This window comes from Microcebus murinus, chromosome 6 (assembly GCF_040939455.1).
Source record: "Microcebus murinus isolate Inina chromosome 6, M.murinus_Inina_mat1.0, whole genome shotgun sequence".
Classification (NCBI taxonomy): domain Eukaryota; kingdom Metazoa; phylum Chordata; class Mammalia; order Primates; family Cheirogaleidae; genus Microcebus; species Microcebus murinus.
Window position 1 is genome coordinate 51,459,125 of NC_134109.1, and position 19,639 is coordinate 51,478,763.

Consider the following 19,639-nt stretch of genomic DNA (forward strand, 5'->3'; position numbering starts at 1 on the left):
AAGGAAGTTGAGAGGAAAGCAATATTGCTTAGCTTACCAAATTCACATGAACTAGGTTAAAGAATCTAAGAAAGGCTGAATCTTTATTCAAATTCTTTAATAAAATGGACAAAAATATTCTAAATAGAAATGTTTTGTTCAATATTAGAATGTTCACAATTTTAAAATTCCCAGTTGAACTTTTGTTTTTTTTTTTTCTTTTTTTTTTTCCAGTTGAACTTTTGAATTGGATTTATTTGAGGAATTAGAAGATACTTTCTTCCTAATTCAAAGATATATAATGCTAGTGAAAAAATCTTACAGAAACTTTCTAGGTTACTTTTGATTAGTACCACTTTTCCATGAATTGTAATTTAGAGGCTTCTTTTCTCTGCATTCAGTATCATCTATCATTCTTTTTGTTGTTCATCTTGTAAACAATGGCACATAGTTTGTGTAGGTTGTTGCAGTATTTCTCTATGATGATTGGTGGGTTGATTTATAATTTATATGCATTTATAAATTACAATTGGATAATTTAGAGTTTCAGTTAGTTTGGCTTCTGGTTACTTACATTTCAAATTAGCAAATTGTGCCTATTTTAATGTGCTTTCTTTACCTGGTGACAAGGTATGATAAAGATTCTCAAGTTGTTCTGTTTTGCATATTTTCCCATTACCCTACTGTTTTTTTTTTGTTTTTTTTTTTTTGAGACAGAGTCTCGCTTTGTTGCCCAGGCTAGAGTGAGTGCCGTGGCGTCAGCCTAGCTCACAGCAACCTCAAACTCCTGGGCTCAAGCGATCCTTCTGTCTCAGCCTCCCAAGTAGCTGGGACTACAGGCATGTGCCACCATGCCCGGCTAATTTTTTCTATATATATTAGTTGGCCAATTAGTTTCTTCCTATTTATAGTAGAGACGGGGTCTCGCTCTTGCTCAGGCTGGTTTCGAACTCCTGACCTCAAGCAATCCGCCCGCCTCAGCCTCCCAGAGAGCTAGGATTACAGGCGTGAGCCACCGCGCCCGGCCTACCCTACTGTTTTTATTATGTCTCCTAAATATTTTACCTCCAGAGAGTTGATTTAACAAATATTTATCATCTCTCATATATGCAAAAGACTCTGTACTAACTGCAACAAAAGCATTAAAACCATAAAGACAAAGTTCTTAACTATTAATGACTTTTTTCTAGTCTAATTGAACAGTAAGTGTGTAATTATAATGCAGGACATATTGTGAAACATGGCGTTATTTAAAAGTATTCTGAAAGCTTTAAAGAAGGCAAGCTTTCATGCAGTTGAGGGAATCAGTACAAAGTTTGTGGATTAGGTGAGTTAGAGAATAAAATTGAAGCAGGTTGTGATTTGTTTTGTCAGTGAGTGAAGGAAACTTTCTAAGTAGAATGAACAGCACTAATGTAAGTTGGGAACCAAGAAAATTTGAGAAACATCAATATATTAGATTTTAGAACAGCGAGAGATTGGAACTATATCAAAGGCCAGGCAGTAGAGCTTATATGTATACCAGAAGACTGTGAGAAGTCACCGACAAGTTTATAAACAATAATATATGTTTACAGGCAGAAGGGCAATGATCTAAGTAGACCTGTGCTTTAGGAAGATTAATATGACAGATATACAGTGGACCTTGTAAAAAGAAAAAAGTATTATATTTGTGAAAATATTTTGCCTATGCTTAAATTTGTTTATAGCTAATTTGAGATTTTGATTTTTGGTTTTGTCTTACAAAATTAAAGAGAGAACTGAAGAATTGGATGTATCCATTGATATTCTAACCACAAGGGTACAATTTTTCACAGATGAAGAAAGAAAATACGTGGCTGTCACTCCAAAAGAAGCTTATATTTTAATGACCCCACTTAAATCTAGAAAAGTGATAGAGGAAAGATGCATGAAGTATAATCTGTCTGCTCACTCAATTAAAGCAGTAACAGATTTTGTATTGCCAAAGCATCGAAAAGAAAACCCCATTACTAAGTCCTCAGGGACTTTTGAAAATACATTTGAGTATAGTGTAGGTTATAAAAGTAAAAGCAAGGAAGATGACATTGAACGTGATTTGCTCACTATAGACCAGAAAATAAAAATACCCAGCTCTAAAAAGGAACAAATGCTCACCTTTAAGAAAAATACCAGGTTGCCACCAGAATTGAAGAAACTAAAAAACCAAGTAGCTATGCCATTTTATAAGCATCACTCCTCATCAGATTCGTCAAGTGGAGAGAGTGAAACAGAAAAGGAAATTAGAAGGAAAGCTGCAGTTGTTAAGAAAACAAGAGCAAGAAATACCCAAGAAACAGGAATTCACCTTAGAAAAAGCACAAGAAACACCTCAAGGAATATTCCAGTGCTTTCAGAATCTGAAACTGAAGAAAGTGAACATGAATTTTATATCAAACAAAAGAAAGCTAGATGTTCTGCTAAAGAAACTGTTCAGAAATCTGGTGTTAGGAACGAATTTCCAATTATTGAGGCGATGGGATCTGATAAGACTAATAGGCATCCCTCAGAATGTTTACCTGGTTTAATTCAGGATGAGGAATGGAATGAAAAGGAATTACAGAAACTTCATTGGTAAGTAGTTAGATTTGACTTTGAAATATCTACAGAGTATCCACAAAATAGTTGAAGACATAAAAACACCAATAAGGGGCTGATTTAGTGACTTCTCACAATTAATGTAGAAGATGTCATTTAAAAAAATGAGGAGAAATTACAATTTGTACAGGGAATGGAGGGGAAATATGAATAACTAATAGTGGCACTTTGTGACTATGTCCAAAGCCCACGTTTGAGGAAAGTAAAAGTGACCTTTTCATTCTCATTTAATATTTCAAGATAGCCAAATGCTGCTCTCTTACTTAGTTTTACATTGTAAGAAATATTTTATAACTTAATTTATTATTATAAAACCTTAAACTGAACTTAAACTTGTAGATTATTTAATATAATCTTTTCTCCATCATTTACAGGGTAGAATGTAGCTCAAATTAGGTGATTTGTCCAAGGTTTCATAGTTAGTACAGAAATTGAAGTAAAGTTCAGTAAAAACCTGCTCTTTTGTTCATTCATTCAACATTTATTTGTTAGGTGCCTTCTATATGCCAGTCAATATGAAATGTTTAGAAATACAGAAATAAACAAAACAGACAAGATCCTTTTCCTAGAGGAGCAATTTAGTAGGGAAGACAGATAATACAAAAGTAAACCAATAAATAAAAATAGCTAACAAATTGTGACAAATAGCTAACAATTCTATGAAAGAAGCAAATACGAGACTGATATGGAAAACTATATAGGTAGTGTGGTCAGGAAAACTCTCTTTTGGGTGATGACACTTAAATGGAGGTCAAAGGATAAGATGGTATCAAAGAACTAGAGAAACAGCAGGAATAGAAAACAACTTAAACAAAGCTCCTAAGGCTAGAAAAATGTTGATATAGGAGGAACTAAAATAAAATTACTGATATTAGAGCATAATGAGTTGTAAGGGAATGGCTTGAGATGAGAGCAGAGGGATAGGCTATGATCATTATCACACACAACCTTTTAGGGAATGATTAGGAGTTCAGTGTGTTTTGCCTTTTTTTCAATGTTTTTTAGGTGTAATAAAAAGACATTTAAGGATAACATGATACAGTTTGAGAAGATTTGTTTGGGGAAGTAGACAAGGCATTAATTGCAGGTTGTTGGAGTAGTGCATTCTGTTCTACATTGATTTGGGAGCTGTAAAAATGGAAAAAATTGAATTAAATCTAGCAATATTTGGACAATATCAAATACAAATTCCAAAAGTTATGTGACACCTGAACTAAATAACTTGGTAAGTGGTGGTATGGGCAGTATTAGAGCAGGGAATAGGTTGTGATTGGGAATTGAGTTTCTTTCTGTTTAGATTGTCTGTTAAGAAGTATGTACAAATACACTCTGGAGTTCAGGAGAGGTCTAGGTTATGATATACCTTTAGTAAGCATGAAAATAGATGTAAATTATGAAAACATATGAGGAAATGGTGTGAAAAGAATAAGGGCATAATTCAAGCTCTGAGTAAAGTATTTAAAGGAGGGAGAGGAGTGGAACAGTGAATTATCTTTTCTATGTGCTGTTGGATTTGGTTTGGTAGTATTTTGTTGATTATTTTTGTGTATATGTTCATCAGAGATATTGGTCTATAGTTTTCTTTTTTGTTGCATCCTTTGTGGCTTTGATATTAGAGTGACACTGGCTTCGTATAATGAATTAGGGAGGATTCACTCCTTCTGGATCTTTTCCAACAGTTTTAGTAGGATCAGCACCAGTAGTTCTTTGTATGTCTGGTAGAATTTATCTGTGAGTCCATCTGGTCCCGATCTTTTTTAGGGGGGAGATTTTTTTTATTATTGATTCAATCTTAGTACTCATTGATCTATTCAGGAGTTCTAATTTTTCCTGGTTCTATCTTGGAAGGTTACATGTTTTCAGGAATTCATCCATTTCCTCCAGGTTTTTTAGTTTGTGACTATATAGTTGTTTAGGTCTCTGATAATCTTTTATATTTCTGTGGTATCAGTTGTAATGTCTCCTTTTGCATTTCTAATTGTGTTTCTTTGGATCTTTTCTTGGTTAGTCTTGGTAGATGCATGTCAATTGTTTTTATCTGTTCGAAGAACCAACTTTCTGTTTTGTTGATCCTTAGTATTTATTTATTTATTTATTGGTGTCTATTTCATTTATTTCTGCTCTGGTCTTGTTAATTCTTTTATTCTGCTAACCCTGAGTATGGTTTCTTCTTGTTTTTCTAATTATTTGAGGTGCGATGTTAGGTTAATTTGTGATCTTTCTACTTTTTTGATGTTGGCATTTAATGTTATAAACTTTCTTTTTAGCACTGTTTTTCCTTAGCCCACTGGTTTTGGTATGTTGTGTTTTTATTTTCATTCATTTAAAAAATGTTTTAAATTTCCATCTTTATTTCTTCATTGATCCAGTTATCATTTAGGAGCATGTTGCTTTATTTCCATGTATTTTTGTAGTTTCTGAAGTTCCTCTTAATATTGATTTCTAGTTTTATTCCATTGTCATCTGAAAAGATAACATGATATGATTTTGATTTTTTTAAGTTTGTTAAGACTTGTTTTGTGACCTAAAATGTGGTCTGTCTTGGAGAATGTTCCATGTGCTGATGAAAAGAATGTATATATTCTGTAGTCGTTGGGTAGGATGTTCTGAAAATGTCTGTTTAAGTCCATTTGGTCTGAAGTCCAATTTAAGTCCAGTGGTATTTTGTGGTTGTTGATTTTCTGTCGCAGTGATCTGTCTAGTGCTGTGAGTGGGGTGTTGAAGTCCCCCACTCTCTCTCTCTCTCTTTAGGTCTACTAATAAATGTTTTTTAATCTGGACTCTCTAATTTTAGATTCATATATATTTAGGATCATTATATCCTCTTGCTGAATTGATCCTTTTATCATTATATAATGACTTTCTTAATCTTTTTTTTTTACTGTTTTTGATTTGAAGTCTTTTATCTGATATAAGTATAGCTATTTCTGCTTGGTATTGGTTTCCATTTGTTGGGATATCTTTTTGCACCCCTTTATTTTCAGTGTATATGTGTCTTTATAGGTAAGGTGAATTATAAATTCTTTTCTTCTCTTTTTATCTTTTTGGTTTGCTGAACTTCTGTTGCCATTTAATTCCTTTCTCTTCTGCCTTTTTGTGACTGTTTTATTAGACCTTTGAGTTTTATATTTTTGTATGTATTTTTATGATGATGAATATTGACCTTTCATTTCCATGGTATTACATGGAATTCTTTTTGGTTGGAATCCATTGCCAGATAATTGTTGTGGTCCTTTGGTGGTGTGATAAAATTCCTTTTTCATGTTTCGTGTGTGTTTCCATTGTTATCTGCTCCTGTGATGTAGCAATCACTTGTTCCAATTTTTTGAAATTGCTCTCAAAGGGAAGATTTTTTTCCTCAAGATGTATATATGTTATTTTTGAGTAGGACACTTTGACTTTGATATTAGTTGCCTGCTATAGTGTGAACTTTGTATGATTTCTTAGGCGGTACACAGAGTCAGTGTTATCTGTGATTTCCTTGGTGGTTTAGGGGTACAGTTATTCATTAAGGCTGTGGTGAAGTTTTGCAGGGGACTTATACACCAGCTAAGCCACTCTTCGACCCCAGTGGTGCAAGCAGTGCACTAAGTACGGCTGATTTTAGGCCCCTAAAGTATGGCTGATTTTAGAGCAGCTTACACTGGCAGTGGTGTTGGTAGGGTGCAGGGTACAATAGGAAGGCACGATTCTTGGGCCTTCAGGAGTCTTACTCAGAAACTAGTAGTTGGAGCAGAGGGCAGGGCAGGCTCTCAGGCCTCTGAGCAGCTGGTGTGATGTGGAAGGTGGCAGTAGCAGTTGAGGAGCCATCTACTAGGACCCAATTGGTCTGTGTTGGTGTTACTGGTAGCTGCAGTGGACTGGGCAGGCTAGTCCCCAGTTGTACAGTTGCCTGTAACAGGGCCATGGGTATTGTCCTTAGGAGAGCTTGGTCTTCCTTGTTCCTTCCATGTGATGGTAGCTGCAGCCATATCACCTTGTATTCAGCCAAGGGATAGGGTGTGTTAAACTTTCAAAATGGCACTGGCTGTGTGCTTACAATCAAAGAGGGCAGGGCCCCTTTTAGGCTAGCAGCCTGGGCAAGAAACTATGGGGAGTGTGATTTGCTTAGATCTCAGTCTCACAGGAGCCCATTGCAGGGCGGTGGGTGTTGTCCTAGGTGTGTGTAAAGCTTGGTTGCCTTGTTGCCTCAGCTGAGTGGGGCTGCAGAAGGAGAAGGAGGGAGCTCTGTCACCTGATGCTCAACTCAAGGGCGGGTCCTGCCCGGCTTTAAACTCCCAGAATGGCACCTTGGACCTGTGACCAGAGAGGCTGGGACTCTTCTCAGGCAGGCTGTGTTGGCAGGAAACTGCAGTGACAGTACAGTTTGCTCAAGACTCAGTCTCACAGTATCCTGCTGCAGGACAGTGGGCTCCATCCCAGATGCATGCTGGCTGGAAAGCCTGGTTTCACTGCTCCTCCTCAGCCAGGTGGGGGTTGCAGCCACATCAGCCCAAACTCAGTCTGAGGGCAGGGCTTAGCCCAGTGTCAAATGCTGAAAATTGCACCTGGGACCTGTAATCAGAAAGGCTGAGGCCCACCCAGGCAAGCAATATGGGCAATAAATTGTGGAAAATGCTGTCCACTCATGTCTGTCTCAACAACAGCTTTCAGGATGGTGGTGGGGCACCTTCCAGGGGTACATGGTAATGCCTCAGTTCTTCTCTTCTTCCTTGAAGGCACATAGTGGCTGCAGGAGCGCCCACAGTTCTCTGGTATCTGGGCTCTCAGAATGGCACCCAGCTCAAGCTGCTGTAGGCTCAGATGCCTGTGGGATTCCATGTGGATTCCCTTTTTGGAACATCTTTGTGCAATCTCCAAGCAGCTCCCTATGTTAGGCCTGAGACCTGCCTGGGTTGGAAGGTTATTGTAACTAAACTGTAAAAGTGTATCAGAGTTTGGAGCTCTGGGGGTTTCTCTCTTATTATTTCCCTGTGTCCAAAAGCTTCTCCTGACTCTTAGCTAGTGCCCAGCTGAGCAAGTTTCCCTGAACCCTCTCCTTACGCACTTTTGGTGCTTCCCGGGTGAATCCTAGCATTCTCTCCTAGACAATCTGTTCAGACATGAGAATCTGCTTACTATTATAGTTCCTCTCCATTGAGGAGACACATACTACCTGTGTCTAGTTGGCTATCTTGATCCTGTTCCTGAGGACTGGAATTTTAACTAGCACCAAACCAGCAATGAGTTTCCAGTTTTTTCCTCGGGTGTCCCCCAAGGTAGACTCAAGGTCATCAGAAATCTGGAGAGTCAGCACTGAGGCACAAATTAGTTTAAAGAGAGGCCCTCCAGGTCTGATTGGAGGAGTAGAAAAGGGAACTTCTGAAACTCAGAAACAGTTGATGAATCTCCCAGTTTTTCTTTCTTTTCTCCTTTATCTTTAATTCAGTCCCCATGCAGTCTTGTAGGGGCTATAATCACAGCATTATTTGGGGCTGAGACATAGCTAAAACTCTGAAGAGATAAGAACCTTCCTCTCCAGTTAAGGGAATGGTTGTCTCAGAAGAGTGGGGCATACTCGTGTTGCTTTTTTCTCTTTCTGTCCCCTGATGTACTGGACATAAATGTGGTCATATGCAGCATACACAACAGCAGGATAATTAAAGCCCCAGCTTTTCAGCCAGAGAACTGAAAAAGGGGAACTCCTGGGAACCAGAAATCAAGAAGAAGGAGTATAAGAGAAAGAGACCTATTAAGTTGTGTTTAAGAATTTCTTAGCTCCTTACTCCTGAGTTGTACACATGTGGGTGGATTTCATCCTAAATAGTATACAAAAGACTTTGAGAACTGAACTAAGCAGTTCAGTATGAACTAAGTTCATTCTGAACTAAGCAGAACTAAGTAGACCATACCTAGTTTCTAGGCTAGCTGCTGCTTGTCCCACACACAGGGTGGATCCTAACAGTACTGCAAAGCTTTGAAAATGCAGTGGACATAGAAACGACCACCACGTTAGACTGGTTGGAACTTATAGCTCAGGTTACAACAGGTTGATGGCCTGCTAAAATAAAAAAAAATTAACATTCTCCATAGGATATAAACAAGACCCAGAGTTATATAATATTCATAATGGCCTAGGAAACAATCCAAAAATTATACAGCATTCAAGAACCAGGAAAATTTCAACTCACTTTGAAAAATAAATACCACTGCTGAGATGACATAGGTGTTGGAATTATCTGACAAGACTCTGAAGCAAGGCAGATAAGGAGAAATAGAGGAATTTTTAAAAAGGAACAAACAGTAAACAAACAATAAAATAGCTAATCTAAATCTAAACATAATTACATTAAATTTGATAGTCTAAACATGCCAGTTAAAATACATTGTCAGAATGAATTTAAACATGATCCAACTATATGCTATATATAAGAAACTCACTTCAAATATAACGATGCAGGTAGGTTAAAAGTAAAAGAATAAAAAAATACCATGTAAACGCAAATCAAAAGAAAGCTAGAGTGGCTATATTATTTGTTGAAGATGTCAAGATGAAGAAAATTACCAGGAATAAAGAAGAACATTGCAAAATGATAAAAGGGTTAGTTCACTAGGAAGCCATAACATTCCTGAATGTGTATGCAGCTAACAATAAAACCTCAAAATACATGAGTTAAACATGAGTTAAAAACTGATAACTGAAAGGAAAGGAATCAACTGAAAGGATAGTCAAATCTAGAATTATATTTGGAGACTATCTTGGTAATTAATAGAACAGAAAATTAGCAAGGACATAGAAGAACTGAACAACACCATTAATCAACTATATCTAATTGACATTTGTAGAACACTCCACCCAAAATTAAAAAAAAGAATACATTATTTTCAAAGGATAGGTTGATCATTCATCAAAATAGAATATATACCATATCATAAAACATATCTTAACAAATTTAAAATAATTGAAATCATTGTACAAAGGGTATTTTCTAATGATAATTGAATTAAATTATAATAAAAGATAACAGGAAATTTTCCAAGTTATTGAAAATTAAATAACATAATTCATGGATCAAGGAGGAAGTCTCAAGGGAAAGTAGAAAATATTCTGAACTAAACAAAAATGAAAATATATCAAAATTTGCAAGAACAGCCTAGGAGTTCATAAACACTTTATGGGGTTGTTTTACTAAATTCTTCACTCTCCCTGATTCCTGTGGTACTTTCTGCATAAAACAAATTATGGTATACTCTTTTAGTGGACTATAAACCATTAAAAGGAAGAACTATTGATACATGTAACAACTTGGATGAAGCTCAGAGGCATTATGCTGAGTGAGAGAAGCCAACTCAAAGGGTTACATACTATATGTTTCCATTTATATGACATTCTGCAAAAGACCAAACTAAAGAGAAAAACTAGATCAGGAATTGCCAGTGGTTAATGGTGAGGGAAAGGACAACAAAGAGGTAGCATGAGGAATTCTTTCATTGTAATAGAACTGTTCTGTATCCTAATTGTGATAGTGATTATATAAACCCATATGTGAAGATTCATAAAACCATCCACCAAAAAGTCAGTTTTACTGTATGTTAATTTTTTAAATTGATATAAAAATGCCTGTATTTTATACCTGTGGTACCCAATGGGTACTGGTCCATGGTTTGTTAGGGACCAGGCCACAGAACCCCTCCACCTGCTCCATGGAAAAATTGTCTTCCATGAAACTTAGGAAGTGGGTGGGGAGCATACAGCAGTAGTTGAGAGGCCAGTGAGGGAAGCTTCTTCTGTATTTATAGCTTGTGTCACCACCTGAACTCTGCCTTACCACCCCACCACCACGGACCCCCCCCACCCCGTCCGTGGAAAAATTGTCTTCATGAAACCCATCCCTGATGTTAAAAGGTTGGGGACTGCTGCTTTATACTATGAAAATATTCCAATATGGCAGGCCTGGGTTTGAGCTATGCTTCTCTAGGTTTTTCAAAGTTCCGACCTACAGCCATTACCTTCAAATCTGTGGTACTATGAATATGAACTACTTGCCATTCTCTTACCACGTGTCATAGTTTCTCATCTTCATTTGTTTGCCAGTGATGTTGCTTCATTGTCACCTGTTTATGTTTTATCCATCCTTCAAATTTTATCTCACGTCACCTCCTTCCTGAAACCTTTGTCATCACCTATTCTGACTATCTACTCAAATAGACAGAGTATCTCCTTATAAACAACAAAGAGCAATTCCAATCCTAACTTCACAGCAAAATAATCACCTGGGGTGCTTTTGAAAAATGCGAATTGACTGACAACTGAGACCTATAATAAATTGAAATCTTTATAGGTAGTGTCTATGAGTCAAATTGCTTATTTTACTTATTCATTTGCTTGATTGCATTTTTGTTGTAAGGTCCTCAAGTGATTCTGAGTTACAGTCCACTGCCTTGTACCCCTCATTATGCTTTTATAGCCTAATAGGATAGACAGATATTTAGCAAATAATTACTGTAAGCAGTTTATAAGAATATATATCAGGGCATTCTGACCTACCTTATGCAGGTACTTGAACTAAGATCTGAAGGATAAGTAAGAACTATTTAAGCCAAAAATTCAAAATAAGTGGATTTTGTATAGAACAACATACATAAAAGTACAAAGGAAGAGCATATTTAGCAGTATTAAAAGAAGGCCAGGATGACTAGAATACCAAAAGTACAGGGGAGAGCAGTACAAGATAAGACTGTAGAGTCAGGCAAGGAAAAATGTAGGTTATATTAAGGATTTTGGTTTTTATGTGAAGATTAATGAAATAAGACTTAAGTAGGACTGGGGTGACATATTTAAATTTGCCTTTTAAAATTATCTGGGATAATGTAGAGAAGGTGTATTAATTACTCATTTCTTATTAAATGCATTATTAAATATATTTTTTTTCTACTTGGAGTTGCTGTTTTAGCATTAAGTATTTTTATTATGAAAAATAGACCTTTTAGATAGTCATCGATTTGCAAATTAGCTACACACACAAATAGAGAAGCTTGGACCCTTAAATCCTTCTAGTTCCCTACTTTAGAACACCTGTCCAGTGATTAATTATGCAAAAGAAAGCATCCATTAACAAATGTTTGCCCATAAGTATTTGTTTTTTTCTACAGGAGTGGCAAGACATAGTTATTTGGTAGCTGTTCATCTCAAGAGCTGATTTTTAAATTTTGGGAAATTTTGCAAATTGTTAAAATCATTACATTTTAAAAACCTACAATTAAATAAATTAAAAACAAAGGTAATACTCAAAACTCAATACTAATTATTTTACTACATTTTATTATCTGTGCCCTTGAAGTTCTTTACCTCTATTATATCTATAGGGTGGAAATACTATATAATCCTATACTTTTGCACATTTCTTATCAATTACACATTCAGTGATGTCATATGGGTAGTGACCTCAACTGCAATGGAAGTATTTACCATATTGAAATTGGAAAACATTACAAATCAGGGCTTTTTAACCCAGGGAACTGGTTGAAACTTTACCAGCAAACCACTAGTTGGAATCCAAGTTGAAATAAAAATATGTTTTGTCAAACAATATTAAAAATAAAGACTTGATACCATTGAAATAAGAAGGTTAGTACTATTTTTAGGCTAATTGGTGAGTTAAATAGATGTTTTCTGGCTGAACTGTCAGCTTAACCATAATATATTAATATAAAATATTTTTATTGGGCAGGTGGTAATGTGTATACTAGGTTCTAAACAGTCATTTACAAATACACTTTTAAAAGTAACTCATGTTAAATTGGGGACTACCTTATATTGATACAATTTTCTATTTCAGTTTCCATTTCTCAAGAGCATTTTATCTAAAATACTGAGTATTATAAATTACAGTAGAATGAAAGCAAGCATAGTACTTTTTAATATTTAGAATTTATAACCTGGGAGATATAAGAACTGAGAGCTTATCTTCTAATATAATTAGCACCAATAACACTGTAGAAAAATTTGTCATGTCAGAGTCTCCCAGAAGACCAAACCATTGGTCAGTTGGACTTAGAAAAAAATGTCAAAAGACTAGGGATGATTTTTCAGGGTTTATATAATACAACAAAATAGAAGACATCTACTAGATATGTGAAGTTACATCTTCATCTAGAATAAGTTATTGAGTTGAAGGAATACTGTCTTCTTTCCAAATAGTTATCTAGAATGATTTTCATAAAATTCCTTCAACATGGTAAATTCATTGATTCAGTGGTATGCTTTCAGGAGGTTATTTTTATTGATTTGAATTTCTTGTTCTTTACCTGTTTTTTGGTCTTCCATAGTGCTTTTGCATCTCTTCCAAAGCACAAACCTGGTTTCTGGTCAGATGTGGCTATGGCTGTAGGTTCTCGGTCTGCTGAAGAATGCCAGAAGAAATACATGGAAAATCCCCGAGGAAAGGGATCCCAGAAACATGTCACTAAGAAAAAGCCAGCCAATTCCAAAGGCCAAAATGGTAACCTTTGTAGTAAATAGTTTTTTCCTAGTGCTCAGTGTAGGGTACTAATTAATTACTAGGTACATTTTATATTTATCCATGAGTATTATATAAGTATTTTCTTAAAATGTTAAAGCTAGAAAGAACTTCAAAGATCATCTGTTTAATTTTTTAAGTCTTACTTAGGTAGCTACTTCTATCAATAGTAGCTTAACAGTGTTTTGCTTTGAGTTTGTTCTAGGAAATCTGCAGTTGGATCTAGAGGTTTCAATATCTAAATTATTATTCTAAGAATCTAATCTAATTTGAGGCCATACAGGTAGGGTCCTCTAGTAATTCATAAGAAAACTCAGAATAAATTTAATTTTCATAGTCTCACGACTGTCTGTAGTTGGCAGTAAAAGGTGTTTTGTGCCAGAGAAACCCTATAGTAAGCTTTAGGGAATACCCAGCATCCCTACTATTAATATAATTTAATAAGGTTTATTATATTTTGGCAAAATCAATAAATGAGGCACCAGCAGGAGCAGGGATGGGAGGTAGTCTTTCTCACAGCATAAAGAGCTTTAAAATCTTATCCTGCCTAATGTTACATAGTTTCTTCATGAGTCTCACATAGGCTAATCATATTGCACAGATCCCAGTGTAGAAAGAACCATTTGTTATAGGAGACTTGTAAAATAATGGAGGCTGGGTTTACTTAATAGGAGTGCACAATTTAGAGTTTGCAAAGGTGGTTAACTTTATAAGGCAGTTACTATAAATGACCAAATCCTTATCAAAATGTTTTGCTGACTCTTAAGGCAAGAGAGAGAATACTGATAAGAAGCAAACTATTAAGATAACTGCCAAAGTTGGAACTCTTAAAAGGAAGAAACAAATGAGAGATTTTCTGGAACAGTTGCCAAAAGATGACCATGATGATTTTTTCAGTACAACACTTTTGCAGAATCAAAGAGTACTGGTAAGAGTCTTAAATGCACGAAATTATTGTTTTGTCGATACTGAATTTTTTAAAATGTTTTTAAAAAAATTTTTTTTTGTTTCCATTTGTTTTTATCTATATTGATGTTTATATCTCTCATTTTTATCTGTGGTTAATGTTCATCACTAATATTTAGGCCAAGGATCAATGGTCTCCACAAACATGACCAAGGTATTATAGGAAGCAATCTGTTGGCACATGCTATTCTCACCAGTTTCCAGTGTGCATTTCAATGGGGTTCAAAGATAATGTTTGCAGAACCACATAGTAAACTTAAGAATAATAAAAAGTATCAAGATCACGGGGAAAAAGTGAACAAGAATTCAAAAGGCTGAACAAACACTTGGGGAAGTGGTCATTTTAGCTAGTTATCAGAGAAAAGTAAATTATATGTATACCTTCTAGATTACAGAATCTGGCCAGGCACAGTGGCTCACACCTGTAATCTTAGCACTTTGGGAGGCCGAAGCAGGAAGATGCATGAGGCCAGGAGTTTGAGAACAGTCTAAGAACAAGCAAGACCCCTTCTCTACAAAAAATAGAAAAATTACAGGCATGGTTGCATGCACCTGTAGTCCCATCCAGGAGGCTGAGGCAGGATGTTCACTTGAGCCCACGAGTTTTCAGGTTGTAGTGAGCTATGCTGATGCCCCTGCACTCTAGCTTGTTGACAGGCTAATCATATTGCACAGATCCCAGTGTAGAAAGAACCATTTGTTATAGGAGACTTGTAAAATAATGGAGGCTGGGTTTACTTAATAGGAGTGCACAATTTAGAGTTTGCAAAGGTGGTTAACTTTATAAGGCAGTTACTATAAATGACCAAATCCTTATCAAAATGTTTTGCTGATTCTTAAGGCAAGAGTGAGACTCAGTCTCAATAAATAGATAGAAAACTGGTATTAACTGAGTAGCACCTAAGTGGACACATAGGTGCTACAGTAATAGGGTATTGGGCAGGTGGGAAGGGGGAGGGGGGCGGGTATATACATACATAGTGAGTGAGATGTGCACCATCTGGGGGATGGTCATGATGGAGACTCAGACTTTTGGGGGGAGGGGGGGAAATGGGCATTTATTGAAACCTTAAAATCTATACCCCCATAATATGCCAAAATAAAAAAAATAATAAAAAAAATAAATAAATAGATAACTGAGTCTTTTTGTTTGAAAAAAAAAAGTTAAAATATCCACTGCAAACAAAAGCAATGGTGATATTAATACAGTCATACATCAATGTATGCATCAGTTGAATCATACTTTTTAGAAAGCATTATGGCAGTATGTTATAAAAGCCATAAAGATTAATTCTAGAGTTTATCCTATGAAATTCAAAAGCCCAAAATCTTCATAGAGGTATTCGTTGCAGGTTTATCTTTACCGCAAAAAACTGAAACAATCTGTATATTCAATAAGGATGTTTTTCATAAACACAGTGAAATATAATACACATATTAAATGCAAGACTATTTCTAAAATCTAAATATAAGTGTTAAGAATATTAAGATTAAAGTAATGCAGAAATGTGTGGATATAAACAACTGGACTGTTAAGTGTAAAAATTGAAAGAGTTGTGTTAGTGAGTTAGATTTAACGGTAATGTTTTCATCTACCAATTTCTTGATACTGTCATTAAATTGTCTTCAATTTAAAAAGGATATACAGTGCTTTAGAGTTTAGTAATATGATTATCTATGCCTCCTTTTTGCTTACACATGTTATAGAGGGAAGTATTTTAAGAAAATCATCTCATGCCCTTACTATATTCTCTCACAACACCACAGTTCTTTAGGGGCTGTTACCTTTATGTTATCCCACCATCATATCAAGTTGTATCTATATATGTATGTTTTGGCCTAAGTGAAATAGTAGCAACATTAAAAACAGAGATAAAATAGAAATGGACAGCAGTGAATTTGCTCATTTTCTGTGATTTAAGTATACTCTCTCTAAGGTTTTAATGTAAAAGTAAGTCAAATGTTAAGGATTGAATTGTTTGTTGGAAATATATATGCATAAAAGTTTAATACCACTTGAGTTCCTACTAAGTGCCAAGCATAAGTGTAAATGAATTACAGTTTTATTTTGTTCTGTCCATACTAAAGGTCAGCAAACTATGGCCCTGTGGACCAAATCTAGCCTACCACCTGTTTTTGTAAACAATTTTATTAAAACTCAGCCATGCCTGTTTGTTCACATATTGTCAATGGTTGCTTTCATGCACCAATGGCAGAGTTGAGTAGTTGGGACAGAGATTGTATGGACCACAAAGCCTAAAATATTTGCTATATGACTTTTTACAGAAAACATTTGCTGACCTCTGGTCGACACAACCTTTAGAAATAGGTGTTTTGTGTCCATTTTACCCAAGAGAAATTAAGTTTTAGAGGCTAAGGCTTTGTCCTCTATCTAGTACTGTTTTTAATTATCTAACTTAGAAAATTATAAGTAGGAAAACAACTTACCAGCCCACCAAAAAACATTTTGTGATAATAATGAGAACATCCATTTTTGTGGGGTGCCTGCTGATAATAAATACTTGTTTTCTAGTTGCCAAGCTTCCAGGACAGTGAAGACGATGAGGATATTCTGCCAAATATGGACAAAAATCCAACAACTCCATCGTCAGTTATCTTTCCATTGGCAAAAACTCCTCAATGTCAGCATGTCAGTCCTGGCATGCTAGCCTCTATAAATAGGTAAATATTCATGTAGATGATGTGTTAATTCTCTGCATGAGCATATTGAGTAACATTTAAACATTTCATGAGGAGGATAGATGCCAGCAATGGGAAAAGTCAACATTATAAAAAAATTAAGAATGAGTAGTTCCTAGAAGTTAAGGATGGACAATTTCAGCAAGTTAGGGGTGTTATTCAGTAATAGTGTTGAGATATAACTCACACTCTACAAATGGATAAAAGTTAAACATGTAAAAAGTTAAATGTAAAGTTACATGTAAAAAGTTAAACTATTGGCTGGGTGCGGTGGCTCACACCTGTAATCTTAGCACTCTGGGAGGCCAACGTGGGTGGATTGCTCGAGGTCAGGAGTTTGAAACCAGCCTGAGCAAGAGCGAGACCCCGTCTATACTATAAATAGAAAGAAATTAATTGGCCAACTAGTATATATAGAAAAAAATTAGCCGGGCATGGTGGCACATGCCTGTAGTCCCAGCTACTCAAGAGGCTGAGGCAGAAGGATCACTTGAGCCTAGGAGTTTGAGGTTGCTGTGAGCTAGGCTGACTCCACGGCATTCATTCTAGCCTGGACAACAAAGCGAGACTCTGTCTCAAAAAAAAAAAAAAAAGAAACAAAAAAGTTAAACTATTAAAAAATACCTACAGAAACCTTGAAGAATTATTTTATGATCTCAGATTAGTGATGGTCTCTCTAACTCCAGTGTAAAACCCCGAAGTCACTAATGAAAAGATTAATAAAGTCAACCATATAAAAATTTATTTTTTTTTTTTTTTTTTTTTTTTTTTTTTTTTTTGAGACAGAGTCTCGCTTTGTTGCCCAGGCTAGAGTGAGTGCCGTGGCGTCAGCCTAGCTCACAGCAACCTCAAACTCCTGGGCTCGAGTGATCCTTCTGCCTCAGCCTCCCGGGTAGCTGGGACTACAGGCATGCGCCACCATGCCCGGCTAATTTTTTTTTATATATATATCAGTTGGCCAATTAATTTCTTTCTATTTATAGTAGAGACGGGGTCTCGCTCTTGCTCAGGCTGGTTTTGAACTCCTGACCTTGAGCAATCCGCCCGCCTCGGCCTCCCAAGAGCTAGGATTACAGGCGTGAGCCACAGCGCCCGGCCAAAAATTTAAAGTTTTACCTGATACCAACTACTGTAAATAATCAAAAGACAAGTAACCTGAAAAAAGAACACATGCAACTCATCACAGGTAAAAGGCTAATTTGCCTAATATATACAGCATTCCTACAAATTAATAAGAAAAGGGAAGCCATTTTCATGCATTGCTAGTGAGAAAGTAAATTATTACAGTATCTGCAGCAACAATTTGTCAATATCTATCAAAATGATACATGCCCTTTGACCTAGGAATCCTACTTCTAGAATTGTAAATATATAAGCTTATTCATTGTAGCATTGTTTATAATGGCAAAATCCAAATGTCCTTCAACAGGGACAAAAGTAGCCCTTTGTGAATTTCCAGAGCCTTCTATTTAATTTTATGTTAAACAGAGGGAGGATTATTCATAAGATTTCTGGGAAAGGGATTGGGAGTTCTCCCCTAACCCCTAAGGTTCTTCCTTTAAACTATATATGGTAACTTCCAGGAATTGCTATGGCCTTTGTAAATTGTCATGGCATTGGTGGGAGTTTCTTTTAGTATGCTAAATGAAATGAGTACTGGTATATTATGTAGTTGTAAAAATTAATGATGGGATTTTTTATTACTGTTATGATATAATGCCCAAGATAAATTAGCTAGATATAGTGAATAATGTGCTATACTATTTGTGTAGAGGCTATATATATTTATGTGTATATATGTATATACTTGTATATACACATAATTGCTATCATTAGATTACATACCTCTGAAGGGTACATAAGAAACTGAAAAATTGGTGATCTCTAGGGAGAGGAACTAAGGTAGCTGGGGATGAATGAGGGGGGCTTTTGAATTTTGAATGAATATAGGAACTATTTGAAATATAAATAAATGAAATTAAAAGTAAGGGTAGCCAACAGTCAAATGTCACAGAGAAAAGATGGAAAGTGATAAGAATAAGGCCTAAAAATAGGCTGTTCCATTTGGAATTAAGAGGCCAGTGCTAATCTTAGTAAGAACAATTTCCACAATGTGAGAAGCCAAAGCCAGATGATAGTGACTGAGAAAATACTATTCAGTACTCTCAGGAAGCTTGGTGAAATTTTTTTCCCTAGCAATCCACAAATTTTTATTTTGTTTTAGTATTTAGTACAGGGAAAGCATACTGAGAGTATAATTTTAGACAATAGTTTTTGGTAAGCACTTTGGCCAAATCATCAAAAGCCTTAAATATTCATCTGTTTGGCCCTTGACTTTTATTAGTCAATTCTTAGGAAATATAAGATTTGGGCAAATGTATATTTATATTTGTGCGAACAAAGATGTTCCTCACAAAACATAATATACAAAATTTGAAAATAAGCTAAAAGTCCAAAATAAGGAAAGAGTTATGAAATTGATTAGAGTTATGAAATTGATTTATCTCTGAATAGAATATGTTGAATTAAAAATTATGTCTTTAAGAATTTTTAATGACATGGAATAATGTTCAGTGGATAGTAGTTTTAAAAGCTAGGAAATAAAACTGTTATACATACAATATGAACCTAATTTTACATAATATATATTCATAAAAGAAAGTGATATAGGAAAGTAGACCCCAACACGGGGGTCCAGCCTGAAAGCCACGTTGGTTCTTGGCTTCACATGGGAAAGAATTCAACAGCAAGCCAACAGAGTAATACAAAAGCAAGCTGATTGAAGTAACAGATGAACGGAAGGCTGCTCCACAGGCAGAACAGCAGCTCTCTCTCAGAGCAACAAAAACAAAAAGTAGCCCTTTGTGAATTTCCAGAGC

The 19,639-nt window shown here is 35.7% G+C and overlaps 1 protein-coding gene across 4 annotated transcripts in view; it reads left to right on the top strand.

Moving 5' to 3' along the window:
- Positions 1 to 19,639, top strand: part of MIS18BP1 (MIS18 binding protein 1) — a 52,927-nt gene that overhangs the window by 26,693 nt on the left and 6,595 nt on the right. For all 4 annotated transcript variants that reach the window (XM_012782803.3, XM_076004054.1, XM_076004052.1 and 1 more), the window contains 4 exons: positions 1,734 to 2,571; positions 12,904 to 13,076; positions 13,862 to 14,022; positions 16,594 to 16,742. In XM_012782803.3, coding sequence (XP_012638257.2) covers positions 1,734 to 2,571; positions 12,904 to 13,076; positions 13,862 to 14,022; positions 16,594 to 16,742 — 1,321 coding nt within the window. The remainder of the gene's footprint in view (positions 1 to 1,733; positions 2,572 to 12,903; positions 13,077 to 13,861; positions 14,023 to 16,593; positions 16,743 to 19,639) is intronic.